Source organism: Pezoporus flaviventris, unplaced genomic scaffold (assembly GCF_033815535.1).
Source record: "Pezoporus flaviventris isolate CSIRO_AGI_PZ_B2104156 unplaced genomic scaffold, CSIRO_AGI_Pfla_v1 ptg000078l, whole genome shotgun sequence".
NCBI lineage: Eukaryota > Metazoa > Chordata > Aves > Psittaciformes > Psittacidae > Pezoporus > Pezoporus flaviventris.
Genome location: NW_026892626.1, coordinates 11931751 through 11953360, shown reverse-complemented (window position 1 = coordinate 11953360; position 21610 = coordinate 11931751). Strand labels below are relative to the sequence as shown.

Here is a 21610-nt window from a genome sequence, read left to right as displayed (position 1 = left end):
TGCAATAAAAAATTGATCACATCTGACCTGTTGAATTATTTTCTAGGTTTCTTACTGGACCTTTAAATCTGAATGATCCAGAAGCAAAATGCCGTTTCCCCAAAATATTTGTTAACACTGATGACACTTATGAAGAGCTTCATTTAATTGTTTATAAGGTATTACCTCTTTCTCTACAGTTATTCCACATAACTAGGAATCTGTATACAATGATCTGAAGTACTTGTTAATTGTATAGAAAGATGCATTGATATGAGATTAAAGCAGAAAACCAGAAAAAGTCTCTGCTGTTTCTCAAGATTTAAAGCCTGAATCCTCTTTTCCCCTCTCCTGCACGCTCCCCAAAACAAACAGGTTTTTCATTAAAACAAAATACCAGCCTTCCGTTACTTAAAGTGGTTTTATACCTCACCTTATGTAGCATTAATCAATAAAAATTACGAATAATCATTAAAAAAAAGGCACTTCATTTTTTTAAATGAAATGCAAACTTCTTGCAGACAGTGCATTTCTAGCAACCTAAAAACTGTTAACTGAGCTGAATTTCAAAATCATAAGAGATTATCCTATTGAAGTGTTACCTTTAAAATAGGGTTGTTTTTTTTTTTAACTGGTTTACCATATGTGACCTCACTGAAGTGTTGTCATTTATTTGAGGTAGCTGAGGTAACCTGTTGTAAATGGCTTTTTTTGCTTTAACTTTTTTGTTCCAGGCCATGAGTGCAGCTGTCTGCTTTATGATTGATGGTAAGTACCTATTAGCATCACTTCTTTGGCAAAACGTAGTACAAAATGCTATTACATGCAACTTGGTTTACTCTTGAAAAACACTGGCAGTAATTTCTTATTTGAGTCTCTTTACTCAAGGGTTTTTATCAGTAATTTGATTTTTGTTCCAGTAGTATAACTTAATTTACACAATAAAATGACTGAATATTGCTTCAGTTAGCAGTACACTTCCAAAATCATCCATAAGGTTATAATTAAGATAGAAATTTGTCCCAGGACTCTCACTGATGTTTAAAGAAAACAGCTACAGAAACTGTACCTTCAGCTGTGAGAGAAGACTCACCTTTCCCTTTTCTTTACCCACCACCCAGCTTCGATTCCACCTACGCTGGAGTTCTGTCGTAAACTGGACAGCATTGTTGGGCCTCAACTCACCGTGCTAGCATCAGATATATGTGAACAATACAACATCAACAAGAGAATATCAGGGTTTGTGTGACACTTCTGTTCCTTTTGCAGTCCCTCAGGAGTTGGTTAAAAATTGGGTTTAATGAACTGCTTAAATAATGGCAACATGAGCTCAAATGTTGAAAGCATCGAGTTGACTGTGTTCTTTAAACAGTGTTTGTCTACCTTTCTGCATTTTAAGCATTTCTGAAGTGCCTAGTTTTGCATATTCAGGTCTCCCTGAAGTAGCAACATATACATTATTAGGAATGGATGTTTACTGCATGGCTGAAACCTTTTTCCTTGTTGCAGAAAAAATTGTAAGTATTAAGCTAAATCTCACTATTACCAATTGTGATTCTGCCTCATTCTGCTGTCAGCAAGTTATTCAGGTATAAGATGTGGAACTTCTGGGTTTTGCTTCTTTTATGTGTGAACCAAAACTAGCTGACCCATGGAGATGATGAGTTTTAGAGATTACTGTGCTTGCAGAAATCCACACAAAATGTCAAAAATGCCAATGGAAATGGTGTGATCATCTGTCGGCGTCCCCATGTTGAAGGAAAAAAGTAGCAGTTCCTGCAAAATCTTAACTTCAGTGTATACTTTCTAACTTTTCTTATGCTTCAGTTAAAACTATAGTTGACTTTCCATAAAATTTTACTTATTTTTAGATTGATTTGTTAGTTGGGGAAGCCAGAGCAGTACTGCATATGACAACACGAGAGGAACTGAAGCAAAGATAGGTGTGTGACTGAGCTCGGTGGTAGCATGCCAAATCAGCAAAATCGCAGGGTATAGAATAGGATGTGCCTGAAACTGTGCCAATCTACTAAATCATTAAAGTTGCGGTTTTTTTCATGTCACCTGGGACTGGCTTTGGCAGCTTTAACTCTTTTAAAGTTTAATGCCATGGTGTCCTGAAAACATGATACAGTTTCTTGACACTCATGCATCTGGGTGACAGGAAAGAGCAAGGGTATCTAGTTGTTTGCTAAGGTGAGTGGTGTCATCACAGTTATCTCCTTGATTCTGAATAATACATAGCCAGAAGTACCAACTGCTATAGCCAGTTTCTGCCAGTCTGAATTTGTTGTGACTTTTACCAAAACTACAGTTCCGAGCAGCAGATTTTATATTAACTTAATAGAAGAGGAAATGAAGGAGACTGCTGAGGCAGGAGTTTGAAAATAGTCTGTTGCTTAGCCCGCACGTATGATGGGGGGAAATCTAATAGCCTGGATCAAGGAGGAGTTCTTTCTTTTGATTGTAACAAATAACAGAGATGTGAGTGGATTACTTATTGATCAAATGGAAGACCCAGCATCCATTGAAACCACATTGGACTGGCACAGGATAGAGCAGCAAAGAAACAAAATGGGGACAGAGAAAAAACAGCTCATGAGAGAAATGCAAACTATTCTTGGGAAGTGGGACAAGGCCTTTAGACTCCCCCATGTCTATTTAGTAGTAGCCTAAGCAGCAGAAGGGGAAACTGGTTGGTTTTGCAGGCTTGCTTTTTAAAGTGTGTTAAAATAAAGTTTGATCATGCCACAAGTTTTAATGTTCTTGGGTCTCTTCAATGTGAAGATAACCTCAGGATGTCTGAGTAAGCTTTGCACTGGATTATTACCCATTCTCTGTGAAGCCTGTGCTTATAGAACATGTATTCACAAATCCAGTTTTGTTTGATTGTTTTTTATCTTCCTAGGGCTGAGAAGGAGCCTCAGTTTAAGTTTATCTATTTCAATCACATGAACCTGGCAGAGAAAAGTACCATTCACATGAGGAAAACACCCAGTGTATCACTTGCATCAGTTCACCCTGACCTCATGAAGATTCTCGGTGACATCAACAGTGACTTTTCCAGGTAATGCTTAACTATTTAATAGTCTGTAACTGCTTCTATCAAGTAGATTTTTATTTATTTATTTATTTCAAACGAGTAAACCTTTCCTATCTTTTTGCTCATGGATGGCTATTCAGAGCTCTGAGATAAATGGTGTAACATGGGTCATACTTGGATTTTTGTGTTGGGTTAGAAATAGTTTGTTTCAAACAAAACTTAGTGTCCTTTTAAAAAAAATAATTTAGGAAGGGCCTATCCAGGAAACTGTCTAATCTATTTGAAGCTTCAGAGAAGCCATAACAAACTCAAAAGGAATGTGAAGCCTAGCACTTTTGCACTCAAGCCTGGCTAATCTCAGGATAAGTAGTATGAAGGACAGGGAAACCCACTTCTGCCTAGATGATAAACCTTCTCTGAAACTGCTCCCTGATTCTAGGGATTAGACAATAGATGAAATGCAAACCCTGCAGTTGGTACAGTACTGCTGACAGGAGATAACTGGCTTCTTATCAATGGGCATTGTGCTTCATGGTGGGAGAGACCCTCTGTCACTATAAAAAATAACATGAAAATGCTGAATAATTGTGATGTCTCTCACTACTGGCAGTTCTCCCACTCTACTTAAGGACAAGGTTTTCATTTGTCTATAAAAGATAAAAGAATGTTCTGCCATACTGTGGAAGAACAGGGTTAGTGATGGCTTTATGTAGTTGTTGAGCATGGTTTAGTTCTAGGTTTAGCTGTTAGATATGTGAAAAATTAGTATTACCAAACCATCCACCAGCTCCAACTTTCATTATTTGGTCATTGTGTAGCAAATGATTATTCTATGAAGTGTGTCCTTATGATGGAGGGATAGGGGTTTTCTCCAGAGTGCCTGAGTGTCAGTGGACAGTGGCTGATGGACATACTAATGATTAATCTAGGGATGCATTTGTCCTAAGCAGCCATTTATGAAACCTTTATCCTGGATTGCTGAATTATGTCTAAGTCAGTAGTGGTAGTCCCTCTTTCATTCTGCACAACCACAAAAATTGATGCCATTAAGCCGTCTTAATGATTACAGACAAAGTTGTTGAAGATGAACTTGCTGCCACCTTCTTTACTTTGTAAAACTTCTTTCAGAGTTGATGAAGATGAGGAAATTATTGTGAAGGCAATGAGTGATTACTGGGTAGTTGGGAAAAAGTCTGACCAGCGAGAATTGTATGTTATTTTGAATCAAAAAAATGCAAATCTGATTGAAGTTAATGGTAAGGATTGTTTTTATTACCTTTAAACACAGTTAATACTAAAATGTATGTCCCTGGAGAAGTAATAAAATCCATCTCACAAGAAAGCTAGAGAGGGACTGATCTATGATAGACCAGGTAAGTTTGCATAATGGTTTCGTCTGCCTTCTACAGCTGTCAAAGAACAGCATAAATATTCAGCAGACATTCTTAATTATTAATTAGTCATTCTTCCTCCTTCAAATAATAGTGGACAGAGTGCTCTGTGAGCTTAGCTCAGGAGTAATTAATGAAGTGTATTATAGGTGAGAGATGAACATCTGAGTTAAGTTTTACTTGTCTATGACCCATGGGTAGTTTACTTATGCATAATGTCTCTCTTGTCAGTGATCCCCATTCCACTGTTGTCTTGTTTCTAGTACTGCTTTGAGAATTACTTACTATGACTAAGAGTACAAAATAACATTTAAGATGCAACAAGCTTTTAAATTGCCATTTCTCTTAAAGTCTGAGTCTTACTTGCAGCAGTTTCAGGGCTCTCTGTTTTAATAGGAAGAAAGAATTAAAGCTTTTACAAAACTAAAGCCTAGCAACCTCATTTTTCAAAAGAGGAACAAATTGGCATGACTTCACCATGATTTCTAATTGTCTTTCAGGATCAAACCTGACATACAGTAAATGAGTATTTCTGTGGCTGATAAACTTAGGAAGTGCTTTCTGCCAAACAGCACAAAGAAAAGTTTCACTGACTTATTTTAACGGGCTTCCCTAATCTTTCCTTCCCTGACAAGGGGTATAGTCTGCTGCTTTGTGTTGAAGCCAAGTCTTCTGCTGTTGCAGTGTAGAAATTTGACAAGACAAATGGGCCAACAGCAAACACAAATGATAATTAATTTACATTTTAGTCATTTAGAATACAACTCATCTTTCAGACAGTGTCAAATATCAGATTTGATTCATTTTCTCCTACTGAAGATAGAATAACATTAAGTGTATTTCTACACTGGAAACTCCTAGAGTTTCTTCTGTTTTAATTTAATTATTTTCTCTCCTTGATGATCCCCAGGGTTTAGCTTGCAGAGGCTCCTGTAACATATACTGAAACACCTTTTTTTATTTTCTTTTTTACAGAAGAAGTGAAGAAACTTTGTGCAACACAGTTTAATAATATTTTCTTTTTGGATTGATCTGCAAAGGGCTGATTTATTAGAAGATGTCAATGTCAGACACTTGTTCAACATGAGAAGTTATTAGTCATATTATTGACTGGAATAATGACAATAGTAAAGCAATACTTGCTTTGTAAGAATCAAAATTTCTACTAAAATCTGTAAACTCTGATCATAAAATTTTTAGATTTTAAAAATGTTTATGTGCAAACTAAACAAAACCTGGCCTGAATTCATCTGTACCATTCCATTCTGCTATTGTTATGTGAATATTTTACTGGAAAATAAAACTATTAATTGCTACACTTTTAAGGGCATCTTTTTGTTTTCCTGTGTTCATTTGCATCATCGTGCTAACTTTCTTCAACATGAAACTAGAGTGGTTACCGAAGACCCCTGCTCCAAAAGCTTTCTCGGTTGGCCTGTTGTTTGCAGCTCCTGCTTCAGCCTGATTTACATTCTTTGTTACCTTCTTACATCCTAGTTCATATGCAGTATTTCAGTCAAACCATATTTTAAGCAGAAACCATTTAATTGGGATGTAAGATCATTATAAGATACTTGTTGTCGTATCAACTTACTGGGACTTTTTAGGTGAGGTCAAATACTGACTTCTGAAATACTTTTTTCCAAAGGGTTACACTCATGCCTGTGACTATATTCCCCTTCCCAAGACCCTTGGTGTAGAAGTAGTTCCCCTCTGAAACCAGCAATAAACTTGTGCATACAGTTTCATCATACTTGTATTTTATACCTTACTGCAAGTGTGATTATTTTGCTGTTGTTTTGGTTTTGAGTATTTACTTACTTCAAGCTTCAGTAGTTCTCATCAGATGATTTGTTTCTTCCTTCTCTTTTTGCCAGCAGGCACCCTGGTAACTGGGGGTACTGCTGTGGGTGCCTCTTCCTTCAAAGCAGATGCTAATGTTGTGCCAGGCTCCTCTGACTCCTTAGAATCTGCACTCTTGGGGTCAGATGTTTTTGCTGCTGCAGCTGCTTCTTGCTTTTTTGTCTCTTCTCTTCCAGCAATAACTCTGAGTGAACATAGTTTAAGTTTAATGTAGTGTAAGAGGGGGGAGACAGATTTATACCAGCTAAGCAACTACAGCTGTATTCATAGTATGACCAGTATAAACTGTCATATTGTAGAGAAGCAGAAAATCTATCCAGTTACCACTTTAAGTCTGCTTTACCAGTATGTAAAAAAACAGCCACTATGCAGAGCATGGCTGAAGTGCCAGGAATTACCAGAGAGCTAGTAGTTCTGTAACCTCAAAGCAGCTTCTGTTTGTTACTTCTGACAGCAAGAGAAGTTACAAGTTACATTCTGCATGTTGCTTATTACACCTGGCATTTGTTTTCCAGTTACACTATGCTATACTGTTTTATTAAAGCATGTTTCTCATTTTGAATAATTCAGTTAGTAGAAAACTACTTCAAGATAAGCCACACCACTCACTTTGCCAGCTCCTCATCCTTGATCTTTCTCAGCTGAGCTAATTCAGCATCTCGTATTCGATTTTCTCTTATTTTTTCCCACAGCACTTTCTCATGCTGGTAAGCGGGAAAGAACTTAGTTGTAAAGAAGATCTGCACCTGGCACAGCAACAAACTAAGCTCATCTTGTTTAGTTCTGTCTTCTTTCAATTCACCTGCAACATGTAAATCAAATATGTTTATTTAGCAGGACACTTCTGTTTCAAGTGTGGCTTGGACTACAGTACTTCAGCTCTGGTACTCTGCAATGGGAAAGTGTGGCTTCTGCATGGTACAGGAGATAACTGTGAGAAACTTTAAACTGATGCATGTGACAGGGGATGGCCCTTTTGCAGGTGTTCTGAGTGACCTGTCACTGGGATGGCATCAAAAGAATATCAACTTTCCCCTTTAATCCTATGATAACTGTCTTCCCCAGTAATCTGACAACAGTCCAGTATCTGTGACTCCTGTGCACAGGGGAATGGAGGAATGAACGCAACTACCTGAAAGAAAAGAATTGGATGCAAGCATCCAATTGTCACAAATTTTCAAGAAAAACAAGGATGGTTGTTGAAGAAACAATCTGATCTGTAACTTTTCAGTCACCAGATTTCAGTGAAAGAGATGATGACTACACAAAGATCCTTGTCTATCTATGTTCTTGGATTTAGGTTCTGTATCTGTAGAAAAACTTTAATAAGCACAAAAACCAAAAAATGAGATCTGATCAGCCAGATGATACTAAAAGGTTACTAGCTTCAACATACAAAAATGCTGATTTCTCTTCTGCATGAATGTTGGCCTCTCATTAACTTAATCCCAGCTAATGGTTTCACACCATTAATAGTAATTTTTCCATTAACTAAAACAAGCAGGATAGAGCAGTAATAGCTTTTATTTGTCTAAGACATTAAAAAAAAAAAAAAAAAAGGCTGGCTTGCAGATTGAGCTTCTCATAGAGTAAATACAAATTACAACATTAGATGCCCTACAAATAAAATGCAACATAAATCAGGGACACTATTTAAGTCAGTTCTTAAACATCTCAATTACTACATTTAATCTTCTTTAAACATTTTCCTTCAGAATTAATGTTCATTTACTGCCCTCTTGTGACAAGCTGCACTCTGCAGATACAATTAAAATTCCCCATTCAAAAGCTATGAGGGATTTTTTGTGTTAAGTCTTAAAACAGTAGGACTGCTTTACCTGTCAATTCCTTTCCTGGACAGGTATCTTGTTCTTTTTCTGCATCCCAGCTCAACGATGTTGGAACCACTGATGGAACAATGGTATCTCCATGAGTTGTGTGAAATGAGAGGCTAGTATCTAGTACTCCAAAGAAAAAAAATTAAAAGTACTCAGTCTGTAATTATGTATGTTAAAGATCAGGTTTGATCTTCAGCACAAACAGATGTAAACTGTTATCTGACCTTACAGCTACACCTGTGCTTGAAATACTTCTGTACTGAGGAAAAGTTTGTTTTGAATAAAGACACAGTGCAGACTGCAATCTCTGTTTCCATGCCCAAATGAGTGAGACAGAACAGGAAGAATTTAGTTTAAAAAAAGCCTTTACATTGTTTTTACGGAAAATGTGATAGCTTTTAATTGAAAAGCACAAGAGGTTCAGAGATTCAAACTTGCCAGATACCTGTGTATAGCAGATGTGGAAAGCTCAACATAAAACTTTTTGTAATTGCCAGACTGAATGCAGCTACCTTCTGTACTGCAATGTATCCAGCTGTTTCAACAATTAGCTGCTATTTTAATCATCTCTTAAATTGTAGAAAGAGTGAATCTCCTCTATCACCACTGCTCAGAAATGCTTATAACTCCAGTACTCACCCAGCAGAAATTCCTGAAGAGGATGCTCTGTGTCTTCAGAAGGTCTCTGTGGTCAGCAAGAAGTTTAAAATTCAGTTACTAAATGCCTGGACTTGTGTCCAAATTAGAAAGTGAAATTACATGTCCATTTGAGTCATGGAAATTGCTATCTACAAAGCATTCTGCCAATCAAAGGCATTCTACAATTATACCTACTTCAAAACATTTCAATTGCAACCATGTTTCACACTTTCAAGTATTAGCAAATTGGTCATAACACTTCACCTTTGACACCAGACAGGGAAGTAGGATCATCCTATTTCAGAGCCAATGAAAGATACTACAAAGAATGAGAGCTCCTATTCTTAGACATGTCCCTCCGTTCTTGCATCTTGCTCTACATACATCTAGTCCTGAGGAAACAATAATTAATCTCTATTCCTGATTACAGGAATATACTCCAGGAAGAATACTAAGTGAAAAGAACAAGATTCGAGACTAATGAGACTGATGCTTTGCAATCTTTCTAACTGTCACCCCAAGTATCTTCTGCAGCCTGATTACGTCTCACCAAAACTCAGGTCAAACATAATTTTGTGTTGGTAGTATTTTCTAAAAGCCAGGAAGTTTCCAAATTCTCTGTCTGATTTCCATGATTCCAGTACAAAACAGTAATCCCTACTATCTTACTCTGAAATCACAGAGATCAAACAGAATGTATGTGTTCCTGGAATATCAAGAATCTCATTACAGGCATACACTGGGTACAAAATTATAAAGGCAGTGAAGGTGAGAAGTTTGCTGGAAAAAATCTGAAAACTATTTTAGGAATTATATTACCTTCCCCACTGCTTTTAGATCTCTGCCCACTTCCCAGCCTCTTACTCCCCCACCTTGCAAGACAAGATAAAACTCTAGCTTTGTTCACTCCTGTTTTAGTTAATGTAGAACTTACCACCCAGTATTCTAAACAAAAATATCTGAGTGCATGTGTGGGAGCAAACGCTTTTATTAGCAATGGCAGGCAATGCACCACTTTGAGGTGCATACATGCATCCAGGCATGGGAACATATTGTATTTAAAATACCTCATGTTTCTTTAATTCATCCTGTGTTATGAAACTTTTGTTTGAAGACAACAATGAGTAAAGCTCAGGTGCCTCAGACATGTCATCATTCATGTCTGTATCAAGTACAGTTCCACTGTACATGCATTAATAAAAAGGAAACAAGAAGAATTTTACCGTCAGTACATTTTAAATTAAGATTTTTTTTTTTGGTCTTGGAAATTTAACTGGACCATTTCACTGTGCAGCTGCGTTAATTCTTGCAGTGATGCACGGGAAGAGGTTCCACAGAACCAGTACAATTGACTAGGGAATGGGAGTGGTGGTGTTCAGTGACACTACTGGTTGACAGTGTGAAATGAGGTGTTTGTGAATGCTCTTTGAATTAATAAATGCATAATTCCAAATAATAACAATTCTAACTCATGCCTCCAACTCCCCTGTGCATCTAAATTGCTCCAGTGGCACAGGCAGCATCTTGTAACTGACAAAATCCTTATTCAAGTGTCCATCAAAAAGAAAAGAGCATAGCTTAACTGCTGGAAACGGTGAACCTTGATACATGGAACAACTGCAATGACATTTTTACAGTGCAATTTTAGACACTTGACTTAAAACAGAAGAGAGGCGTGTCTCTTCCACCAGTCAACCAATCTGTCAATTCCCCTTCAAACACCAAAAACTTGCAGGCACCTTATGTGTATTTACAGTTAACTAGGAAAATGTGCAAATGTGTTAAAGCTGACTATGCTGATGTTATAGGCATCAGCAAGCAGGAAAGGCAGTAGGACCCAATCAAAAAGGAAAGTGGTTTCTATGTTCAGGAAACACAGAATATTTGCAGGGCTGGACTTCACCCTCCCAGTGGACATATTCGACAGGTCTCTATCAACTTTACCTGGGACAGAGAATAGTCTGGGAACAGAGATACATGTGTGGTTTTCTTGGAGTGAACCTCCATTCTAAAGCTACTTCTGCTCTCATTCTCACAAGCTTCTTGCTCCTTTATCATATCACTGGTAACATACACCAACGCACAGGCAAGAAGAGCTTCAACAAATTCCAGAAAAACTAACTAGAGTGGAACAAACACAGTGATTAATTCACTCATTTTTGCAAAATCCTTTTGTTAACTGACAATTAATATATACCTGAGCAAGCAAAGAACTCAAGTGATTGTTTGCAAAGCCTCACTGGCCTCATTTATTCAGTCAAACATCCCTCCTTCTGAAGAAAAACTGAAAACAGCCCAAGCTCAAAAAATTCAGAAGTGATATCCTGTGTCATGCCTTATACAAGTCATGTTGAAATAAAATATTGCATAGATTTTTGCTGTGTCTGGAGCTATGAGAAATTTCTCTAACAAATTATTAACTATTACCTAAAATTTTAATTGCATACAATGCTTCCAGGAGCCCCTGGAATGGGTGTATAATGAATCCCTCAGTAAGACTGACATTTGTGTGTTCAGTTTATCAGACATTGTTTAAAACAATAAATTCAATATAGTCATTTACAACAGACCATCACCAAGCCAGAGCCAATTCTTTAAGGGCAAAGGCCTTCAGTAGCAGGCCAGCTGTTAGGCAGCATAAGTCTTCTACTTCACTGAGGTGGCAGCACTTTACACATCAGGTTTCTTGGATCTCCAGATTTTCAGGATCAGTGTGTTTACATCTTAATTATTAACACATCTTAGTATTTCCTGTGCACACCTTGGCAGCTGAAAGTGCTGACATTCATCCCTATGTAATCACTGTATACACATATTGTAAAGCAACTGCTTCACAGACTGATCTATTACTAGCACCAGTCTCCTAGGAATGGAGAATGCCCTCTGGGTTACAGCAGCCTTAAGAATTATTTGTATGGTCAGGTATGCTGAGACTATACTAAGAAGAGTAATAAGAAAAACATAGAAGTACATGAGCTAAATTAGAAGGTATAGGCAAAACAAAGACAGAAATAGAGGCTGAAGTTTGTACTCTTATTTTTTTACTAAATTAATTTCATCCTGCCCTAGCAGACAGAACAGTAATTGCAAGTTTTTAAAAGTAATTTTAACTGTTCCTGTAGCAATGAAGTATGATACTTTTTTCCCATACACACCTCCAGCTCCAGGTTGGTGTTACTGCTACCAGGTTGAGAGGGACCATCTTTGACAAGTATTTCCACAAGTCTTGAAGGAGTTAACTGTTTGCTGAGAAGTTTAAAATCCTGGGTAAGAGTAAGCATTACATGTTAGCAGCACCCAAGGCATTCCCACATGGATTTAATCTAACTCCCTTTAAAGCCTGTGTCAAAGTTTCTAATTGTTTCACATGATCAGAGGGCTGGAGCACCTCTCCTAGGAGGAAAGGCTTGACAGAGTTGGGATTGTCCAGCCTGGAGAAGGCCCCAGGGAGACCTTACTGCGGCCTTTCAGTTCTGAAAAGGGGCCTATATGAAGATGAGGAGAGACTTTTTATCAGGGCCTGTTGTGACAGGAAGAGAGGAGATGGTTTTAAACGAAAAGGGAGACTCAGGCTGGACTGGAGGAAAAAATTTTTACAATGAGGGTGGTAAAACACTGGCACAGGTTGACAGAGAGGTGCTGGAAGCACCATCCCTGAAGACATTCAAGGTCAGGCTGAATGTGGCTCCGAGCAACCTGACCTAGTTGAAGATGTCCCTGCTCATTGCAGGGAGGTTCAACTAGATGGCCTTTGAAGGCCCCTTACAACCCAAATTATTCTATGATTCTGTGATTCTATTCTATAATTCCACACAGGTAATCAATGACAGAGTAAAATTCTGGCCTTACTGGGAATTCCTGCTACACTGCAAAAAAAGTGTTAAGAAATAACTGTAATTTTCAAAAATTTATTTATGAGCTTTCACAATCTTGCCATCTGCTAATTATTTCTTTTTCCCATGAAAAAAGGCTTGAATTTAACCAGTGACAGTCACCAAACCCAAGCCTATCAATGGGAATTGTTCCCTAGCTTCAGTGTAATCTTTATGTGTCTCTGAATTACTGGATATTCGTAAGGAATCTCATCTTCATCTTGAACTATGTTAATACATTACTGTGTTATTTCAAAAGGTTTCCAGTCTGAGCTCTACCAGGAAGACATTTCCACATATTCACTCTACAGGGTGGGGAGGAAGGAAGCAAAAATATTTTTATTTCCTTAGACAAATGTGTTTTAAGATTTGGTTATTTGAAATTGTCAGTACAAAGTCAGAATTCAGTCCTGCACAAGTACATAAATAATTTCTGTAGAGTAACTGTCCCTTTAATGTTTGGTGGACAGTTTCTACAAATAACACCACTCCTATCTTTTCAACTGGGCAGAAGTCACAGGGAGTATTTTAAAACACTCATATAAACTGAATAAATAAAGCTCTTGTAACCATACAAAATAAAGAAATAGAGGTTATTACATTCAACATCCAAAGGAAGTGCCTCATTTTCATCGTGAGCTCAAATGGAGGTCTGGTACTTGGTCTACAAAAGGCTCTGTATATTTCCCAGCATTTGTCAATGTAGCTGTTCATGACCAAAACTGTACATCTTTCTTCAGAAAATAAGGTACCTTTAAAAATTAATTGGGAAAAAATAAATGGTTACAGTAAAACTATGATGTATGTGGTACAAATTGATGAATTCTGCACAGGAGAAATACCATTACTTACCTTGGACATAACAGGCAGTGGGAATAACGTTCCTGGACATCATTTCTAAGAAACACTTACTCAGATAAGGACTGTTCTCTCTACAGCTGAAATAAAAATACTCTTGTCTGGGAAAGACTCAAACTGATTACACTGAAATAAATGTCATTATAAGATTAAAAACTTACTTGTGTTCTTCATGATAGATATGAAATGCTAGGCGAATAAGGTAAGATAAAAACGTTCTGAACAGTAAAGTCTCATGTGGACAATGTATCTCCTCAACTGGTGTTTTATCTCCTAAAAAATTTGAATAAATAAATCTCTATTGCTATACTGTACATTAAAATGCCTCTCCATCTCTACATATCACACAGTAACAACACTGCTGGAAGAATCAGACCAGACACAGCATCACTTCCAAACAATAAGCTCAAGGGAGAATCATCTACCTACAGCTGAATTCTGTCAAATTCTCTCTTTCTAGAAACACATCTACTCAGCATACAGGAATGAAAGGGGAAGCAAAGTTGGAGTTAAACCCTTTACATATTAGGGACACCACAGCGCTTCTGGTGCAGGTCTAAAATAGAACTGGATGTTTAACTGGCTCTACAGAAATAAAAAACCCCATACTACATGCAAACCAAAATTAAAAGCACTGGAAGATTTGTTTCTTCTCTTTCTCAGACCTCTTTAAACTACATGCAACAGTAAAGACAAGACCGGGATGAATACAAGTTTTGAATAGATGGCTCTTGAGAACAAATTTTTAATGGCTATTTTAATTTTACATTTTCCCACCTAAGGACCTGAAGTGCCTGGAGAAGTGTTAATGCATCCACTGAGAAGTCACAAGCACAGAAGTACTCACTCAGGGACACCTCACTACCAGTGTTGAGGTATCAGCAGAACTTGCCACTCCACCTCTCCACAGCTTACTATTACAGTTCCTAGATTCTAGACCCCAAACAACAGAAATACAAACCCCTCAATATCCGATCCATTTCGGCAAGACTTATGTTGGAGTGATGAAACTGGCAGTCCTTCAGAAATCTCCAAAATTGGAGCTTAGTCATGAGGAAGGTGTTGTCAAAAGAATAATCACAGCCTAAGCTACTGTAGAAGGTGTAAATTCTTCTCAGTTCTGTAATATGCCTCAATACAGCAAATTCTACCTAAATAAAGCAGGATATGTTTTCAGCATCATCTCACAGAAAGTAGGGATCAGCTCATATTGATCCTATAACTGGGCATATAGTGCTTTCCATCTTGTAACTTCAAAGAGGATATCCCTGGTTAAGCATTCATGATGGCATTACTCAAATGCAGCTATATATTTTTTATGATCAATAAAAATAGTCTGTCAGCAGACAAACCTTACAGTAGCTAAAGGTAGCTGCTGAATGCCCTTCCAGATAGAACATATTTAATTGTATTCCAAAAAAGGCTCAGGAAGAAGCAATACTGTCTATTAATTCTTTTTGATTTTCTGCTTTCATGGCCTTCAGATTTTCAAAAATTCTTTAATGAAATGAGTTATTTTAATAAAATAAACCAGAAATAAAATAACATGAAATACACTACGGGGGAAAACTGAAGATATCAAACAGTAAACTCTTACTTGCTTCAGTTCTTCCCATCTCTCTTCCTCTGGCAACAAGTCAAGCAGTAAAGATATACCCAACTCAGTACTGAATTCCAGAATAGAAGTATCTTCTGAGCCACTGATGACTGTGGTATTTTCTATCATGCAAATAAAATAAATTAGAATAAACTAAAATGAAGTTAAATATATATATACGGGGGGGGGGGGGAATGAAACATATATTATTCTTTCTTATCTTAATGACTTCAAACTGAGAATAATAAACTCATTTACAGTGAGGTGTAGCAATGTCATAATCAACAGCATAACAACTGAAGGATAATTTAGTCAAATCCAACCCCTAGCCAAAAGGAAATGCAGATATTACATAAGTTATGAAACCTTCAGACAAGAGTAGCCAAAAAGCATTACAAGATGTAGTGTGGATGTGTCAATCAACTCAAAGTGTCATGTGCAGGAAACAGGAAGTATAGGAGCAAAAGTCATTAATAATTAAGATAACTCCCATGTTTATCAAAGTTCTTTGAAGAAATATGGCTGGCTCTTGAGTAAGTACAAACAGCTTCACATTATAGTAAAAACAAAATGTCAACTGAGTAGAATTTGTTTTCTTAAGCTGCTTACCAGTGCCAAAATGATTTTCTGTGCAAATGGAATTCAGCCCTTTCATATTCATTGCATTCGCTAGAAAAGCAGGACATTCCACCATGTTATCATCTATGAACTCTCCTTCATAAACATGACCATTCTTGAAGACAAACTTGCCCTACAGATAGATTATGATCTTTGATTTATATTGAAATTAACAAAATTAAAAATATGACTTATGCTCTCAATCAAATTTCTTTTTAAGAATCTTGACTACAATGCAATACATGAAATAAAATAAAGCAAAATAATTTTCCTTCCCCATTTTTTAAAAAGTACTTAGTCATCTATTAATTGAAGTACCCTGCTGGGATGAAGTATTGCCTATTTATCTGTTCAGTTTTGAAAAGCCAACCACTGCAAAAATCCAGACATACCTATTACATTCAAAATCTTCACAGTAAAATTTATTTCTTTATACACACAACATGCACCTAACCATGGAGTCAAATCTGTGGCCCAGCAAGGTCCTTGGAAGGATTCCTGCTGCTTTCAGTGGGATGTTATGTTGGGATTCCATCCACAATGCAAATTGAATGTAATTTTCTGTACAGAGATCTGGAGGTCTGCCATACAGAGCAGAACTGACTCATTTGGTGCTGTCTGTAGTTTCGTCTTGCTACTTGTCAATACTCACCTTGCCACGCTTCTTATTACAAACCCATTCACCATCATATACTGCTCCACTGGCATATATGAACTTCCCATGTCCATGTCGTTTCCCATTTACAAAATCACCTATGTATTCATTCCTTAAAGGATACTGAGATGCAGGCATTCTCTTCAAAAACCAGATGTGGATCCCATACCCGTGCTGAAAAACAGTTTGTGTGTCTAAGAAAAACCAAACATCCACAGACAAGCTACTACTGCTACAGGTCCAGACTTTGAAAAAGGAGAATCACCTTTAAGTCACAGTTGGCAAAGCTCTCAAATAAAAGCACCCAGCTGATAGCTGCAGTACTTCAAACCATACTCAGAGCCATATTCTCCAAAGGTGTGTGGGAGAAGCGCTCAGAGGATACACTGAATCAACACGTACTTGAGCAAGCTCTACGAACAGGACTCCTAAAGGCACCCTTCCTGCCTGAATCCCTTTGGCTGCAATGCTGAACAGGCAGGTGAGGAACACCATGCCAGACAGACCCATGATGTTCCAAAGGCTAGACTCCTTAACAATTTTATGCAGAGTGAAAAGACAAGAGAAAGTAGCTCACGCTCTTCTTCCAACAGAATAGTAAATGGAAGGAACAGAAAATTCCAGAAATCATCTCCTTCCACCATGAAACCTTAACAGCACGGTCTAATATTTCACAGGTGACACAGACATAAATTTCTACATACACTCACTGCTGAAGTCATATCTCAAGCTAAGTATAGTCACACTTAACTGCTTTTATTAATGAAAAAGTTCGTATTTTCCATTAGAGTATTAAATTATTATTTTGTAAGACTAAGTCAACAGCCTCTAAGCAATCTGAATACTGCAGACTTCTTATGAGCATCAACTTACGATAAAAAACATGCTTACACTATCTCAACTGGCAATAAACATATAAAGCTCCTTTGATATTGCACAAAACTCCCTTATCTAGTTTTACTAGAGCAATGGACAGATGCTGAACTAAAGAGGCTGTTGAGGAAGAAATTACTACCTGTATGCCATGCACCCACTGTCCCATATACTCTTGATTAACTGTCAACCATCTCATTCTTCCTTTTCCATGACGTACATTTTTCTCCCACTGACCTTCATAGATATTTCCAGACTTATAGCTGAAAGAAAATAGTAAAAGTTAATGATTCATTCATACTAAATTCTAAGTGGAACTTATAAAAGCAAGGTTTATACAAAACTCACTGGTAATGAATTCAGAATTTATTAAAGCTAAATATAACCATTAATTTCAAAGTTGGCTCACTGTGACACACATACAAAGGTTTTATTGCACCCACTGTTTACCTACTATTTTTAACTTACAGACCACTGTAAAAATATTAACCAGTTCTTTTTTTCCAAAGAGTCTTCACCATAGATAATCAAAGTATTCTTTTATGTATAATTCCATAAATAATTCATCTATTCATAAAAGTAGCTCCATTTGTTCAAATCATTTATTTGTTTTTAAAATGTTGATTTGTGATTTACCAAACCTGATTTTGCATTTTGTCTTTAGACATCTGTTTGTGGGAATGAGCAGTAGAAATGTATCAACATAAAAATGTAAGTTATAGAGAAGGTCTATTTTATTATTATAAAGCAGCTTGTACAATTATTTATTCCACTACAGAAAGTGCATACTACTATGAAATGGTAGCATGTGTATCCATTTTAAACAACAGGAGAAACTGTATGATAATGTATGTAAAATAAAAAATATGCAGACAAGAACGAGTGCTATGACATTTACCATCTCATTCCCCATCCTTTTTTGACATCATTTACCCAGTCGCCTGAATACCAAGAAGTACGTTCCTGGTCATAATAAATGGTACCCTGAAACAGACAGTATAGTAAATTAAAAAACCTAAACATTCATCTATATTAATAAAACATTGCATACAAATTACATCAGATGCACGTAATCATGCTCTTACTTACAGTCACCCTGAGACACTGTACTGAAAGCAACTGAAGTGATAAAAAGAAATTAAAAAGCAACCTCTTTTGATGAATAGTTAAGACCTCAAAAAAGACCAGGTGTCCCCCCACCAAAAACACCCAACATATTACATCAAATTCTACAACGCTTTTCAAATCACTTGGAAACACTTTCAGAGAGCTAACTTTGGCAGCTTAATCATAGCAGCCACTCTGAGGGAAATCAGTTTTCTGACTCATTCAGAATTCAACTTCAAACAGTAAGTCTACAGCATTAATTTTTCTGTCTTTCTGACAACTTCCTCTCTGAACAAACTGGACAGACCTCTGCACTGGTGATCATCCACTGCAGTCCGTGTGATTTTAGTGTTTCATTAGTGACACCCTAAAAAACCCCACATTATTAGAATGGATCTTCCTCACGTGCTGAATATCAGTCTTCAAGATGTCACGCCCAGAAGTTTCTCAGTTTGGATGCATAAAACAGAGACAGATAAAAGTACCACTTGCCTTTAACAAGCTGGAAGTAGATGTCACTTACACTAGATCTGGCAGTAATTATCATACTTGGTCTGCTTAACACATTTGGAAGATGGGATTACTTTGTCATTACTGGGAAGTGAATTGACCTGTCATTGCTATGTGGCTACTAATGCAGTCGACACTTCTGACTTTTATCACCTTTGTGGAGCAGCATAAAGGATAAAACACATAATAAACCAATTACTCTTTTCAGATACCATTTATTCCTTCTAGCACAAAAAGATCCCACCCCAATTGTTTTAGTTGGCACTCACAACTCCAGAGAAGATCCTCAGGAAAAAGAAATCTCTACAAAGTGTAAGGCCATGCAGCAGCATGAAACATTTTTTGCAAAACCTCTGCACAACAACACTTGTTATTTCAGACAGTATATGGATGCCAAATGAGAAGACCATATTCGCATTTGGTGTTCTTTCTTACCTTTCCATGTCTTTTGCCTTTACACCAATAGCCAATGTAAGAAATAGGATGAATACCGCTCCTGAAAAATCCAAATCCATGCCGAACTCCATCCTTGATTGATCCTTCATAAACACTGCCATCATTCCATGTATAACGGCCACTAAACATCTGCACATTCTTAACAAATGTTCCCTAAAAAGTTAAATTGCAACATTTAAAAAAATAAGACCAACTGTCTGGGAAAAGTCAGGCTTGTGACTGAAACCACTGCCATAGTTCTGCAGTGGCCACCTGCACTGTACCAATTACTGCAACCTATCTACTGTCCTTGAATTTACACTTCTAACTGGTTGTAATTGTGTTCAGTTATAAATTGAGGTGCACTTTACCTCATACTTCACTCCATCAGCCCATGTGTAAGTCCCTTGTCCATGCATAAGGCCTTCAGAAAACATGCCCTTCAAAATAAAGAGAACAGCATCATTTGCAAATTTATTCTTACCACAACCAAAGCCTACAGTGACTGTAAGACTTCAAAAGAATTACATATTAATGTCATCCTCCAACTACTCATTTCAAATGAAGAGCTTTCATGCCAGAAACCAATAGAGCTTTCAATGCTTATACATTCTGCTTGCTCAACCTCCACCCACATTAAAAGCAGATTGCCTGTTCTAGAGAAAGAACTTGACCCACTACTATTTTTTTAATTAATTTATACACTCACCTTATATGTATTTCCTCCCTCAAAACATGCAAATCCTTTACCCTCATACAACCCATGAACTTTTTCACCTTCGTATCTACAAGGAAAACAAACTAAAGATGAAGGTTTCCTGTCACTACCAGTAGACATAAATCACAACATATATACAATAAATCACCTTTGATTTACCATGTTTTACACACAAACCGGTTGCTGCATCCTGTGTAGAAAAACAACTACAACAAAATTTCAGAGTTTTTGTACCTTCCTTGTAGTAGGTCACATAATGGTTGCGTTGCCTCAAACCCATATTTCGTTCAATTAATAAAACAAGACACGTTGGTAGCATTTAAGAAGGAAGCATATAAGAAGGACATGAAACTGTTCGAGCAAGTCCAGAGGAGGACCACAAGGATGATCAGGTGGCTGGAGCACCTCTTGCATGAAGATAAGCTGAGAACACTGGGGCTGTTCATCCTGGAGAAGAGAAGCTGCGTGCAGACCTCATAGCAGCCTTCCAGTATCTGAAGGGGGCCTACAAGGATGCTGGAGAGGGACTCTTCATGAGGAACTGTAGTAATAGGACAAGGAACAATGGGTTCAAACTTAAACAGAGGAAGTTCAAGTCAGATGTAAGGAAGAAGTTCTTTGCTGTGAGGGTGATGAGGCACCCAAAGAAGTGGTAAATGCTCTGTTCCTGGCAGTTTTCAAGGTCAGGTTGAACAAGCCCTTGGGCAACATAGTCTAAAGTGAGGTGTCCCAGTCCATGGCAAGGGGATTGTAACTATACGAGCTTTAAGGTCCCTTCCAGCTCTAACCATTCTATGATTTACTAGCTTACAACTAGGCAACCTGGCCACATGAAACATTATATATATTCCCCTCGAACTACCAAAGGATTTGGCTAACACTTCTATTCACCTGCTTCCTCAGTTTAGGATATTCTTACGAGATATGAGCAGCCCTAAACATTAAAAGGCAGTAACAACTGAACTTTAAATGAGATACCTACATTTTCCTCACCATCGGTATACTTAGACAAAACTTCACCATAGGAGAACAACCTAAAAGAATGAATCTTTTGGCAGGCAGACAGCACCAACAACACTCAAGGGTGCAAGAAGGCAGCAGAATTTCACATATATCACTCATAATGGCTATTAGGTCTGAATAACCTGATTCGCTGCCTCGAATTGAAAGTTAAATCTCTGTATGACACTGGGTACACCAGAGATACTTAAATGAGAATTCCTGACTGAATTGGTGTATTTGTAACAAGCATACCTTTTTACAATAAGTTGAATAAGAACAGGCTCCTCATGGTATTGAAGAACATCTTGGACTAGAGGTTCCTCTGCCTCCTGTGGTTCTTTATCCAGTATCACTGGACTTGCCCCTGTTTCTTCCTCTTCATTCACGACGGTCGCCAAGTCTGTCAGCTTTGTAGCACTACTCTCAGCTGTAACTTCTTGTGAAGGCATAGGAGAGCGTGAAGTTTTTTCTGTCTTCCTGACATCTTTCTTCTTATCCTTTGCCATAATTACTGAATTGTCTCAATGTGTACCCTTCTGAACATCTACTCTGTTATGTAAAGATGTTTTCCCTTATAATCTATTTGAGAAAAACAAACAAACAAAAACCAAA

The 21610-nt window shown here is 37.4% G+C and overlaps 2 protein-coding genes across 4 annotated transcripts in view; one reads left to right on the top strand and one right to left on the bottom strand.

The window, feature by feature from the left end:
• The window catches only part of CCZ1 (CCZ1 homolog, vacuolar protein trafficking and biogenesis associated), a 14466-nt gene extending 8728 nt beyond the window's left edge, over nucleotides 1–5738 (top strand). Inside the window, exons 10-15 of one of the 2 annotated variants that reach the window (XR_009746936.1) lie at nucleotides 47–158; nucleotides 714–747; nucleotides 1101–1218; nucleotides 2888–3046; nucleotides 4151–4395; nucleotides 5389–5738. Coding sequence is in view for 1 of the 2 variants with exons in the window: in XM_061473538.1 (XP_061329522.1) it covers nucleotides 47–158; nucleotides 714–747; nucleotides 1101–1218; nucleotides 2888–3046; nucleotides 4151–4278; nucleotides 5389–5444 (607 nt within the window). In the remaining variant the exon portion in view is untranslated. The remainder of the gene's footprint in view (nucleotides 1–46; nucleotides 159–713; nucleotides 748–1100; nucleotides 1219–2887; nucleotides 3047–4150; nucleotides 4396–5388) is intronic. The other variant, XM_061473538.1, reaches the window with a different exon arrangement.
• RSPH10B (radial spoke head 10 homolog B) overlaps nucleotides 1–21610 on the bottom strand; it is a 22608-nt gene extending 998 nt beyond the window's left edge. The window contains exons 1-19 of one of the 2 annotated variants that reach the window (XM_061473537.1): nucleotides 21251–21610; nucleotides 19988–20063; nucleotides 19650–19718; nucleotides 19279–19452; nucleotides 18125–18210; nucleotides 17369–17489; nucleotides 16351–16527; nucleotides 15690–15831; nucleotides 15081–15202; nucleotides 14445–14634; nucleotides 13645–13756; nucleotides 13478–13557; nucleotides 13226–13377; nucleotides 11909–12016; nucleotides 10698–10874; nucleotides 8750–8799; nucleotides 8115–8227; nucleotides 6886–7078; nucleotides 6235–6460 (exon numbers count right to left, since the gene is read on the bottom strand). In XM_061473537.1, the coding sequence (XP_061329521.1) occupies nucleotides 6256–6460; nucleotides 6886–7078; nucleotides 8115–8227; nucleotides 8750–8799; nucleotides 10698–10874; nucleotides 11909–12016; nucleotides 13226–13377; nucleotides 13478–13557; nucleotides 13645–13756; nucleotides 14445–14634; nucleotides 15081–15202; nucleotides 15690–15831; nucleotides 16351–16527; nucleotides 17369–17489; nucleotides 18125–18210; nucleotides 19279–19452; nucleotides 19650–19718; nucleotides 19988–20063; nucleotides 21251–21504 (2601 nt within the window). In that variant the 5' untranslated portion in view covers nucleotides 21505–21610 and the 3' untranslated portion in view covers nucleotides 6235–6255. Of the gene's footprint in view, nucleotides 1–6234; nucleotides 6461–6885; nucleotides 7079–8114; nucleotides 8241–8749; nucleotides 8800–10697; nucleotides 10875–11908; nucleotides 12017–13225; nucleotides 13378–13477; nucleotides 13558–13644; nucleotides 13757–14444; nucleotides 14635–15080; nucleotides 15203–15689; nucleotides 15832–16350; nucleotides 16528–17368; nucleotides 17490–18124; nucleotides 18211–19278; nucleotides 19453–19649; nucleotides 19719–19987; nucleotides 20064–21250 lie in introns of both variants that reach the window. The other variant, XM_061473536.1, reaches the window with a different exon arrangement.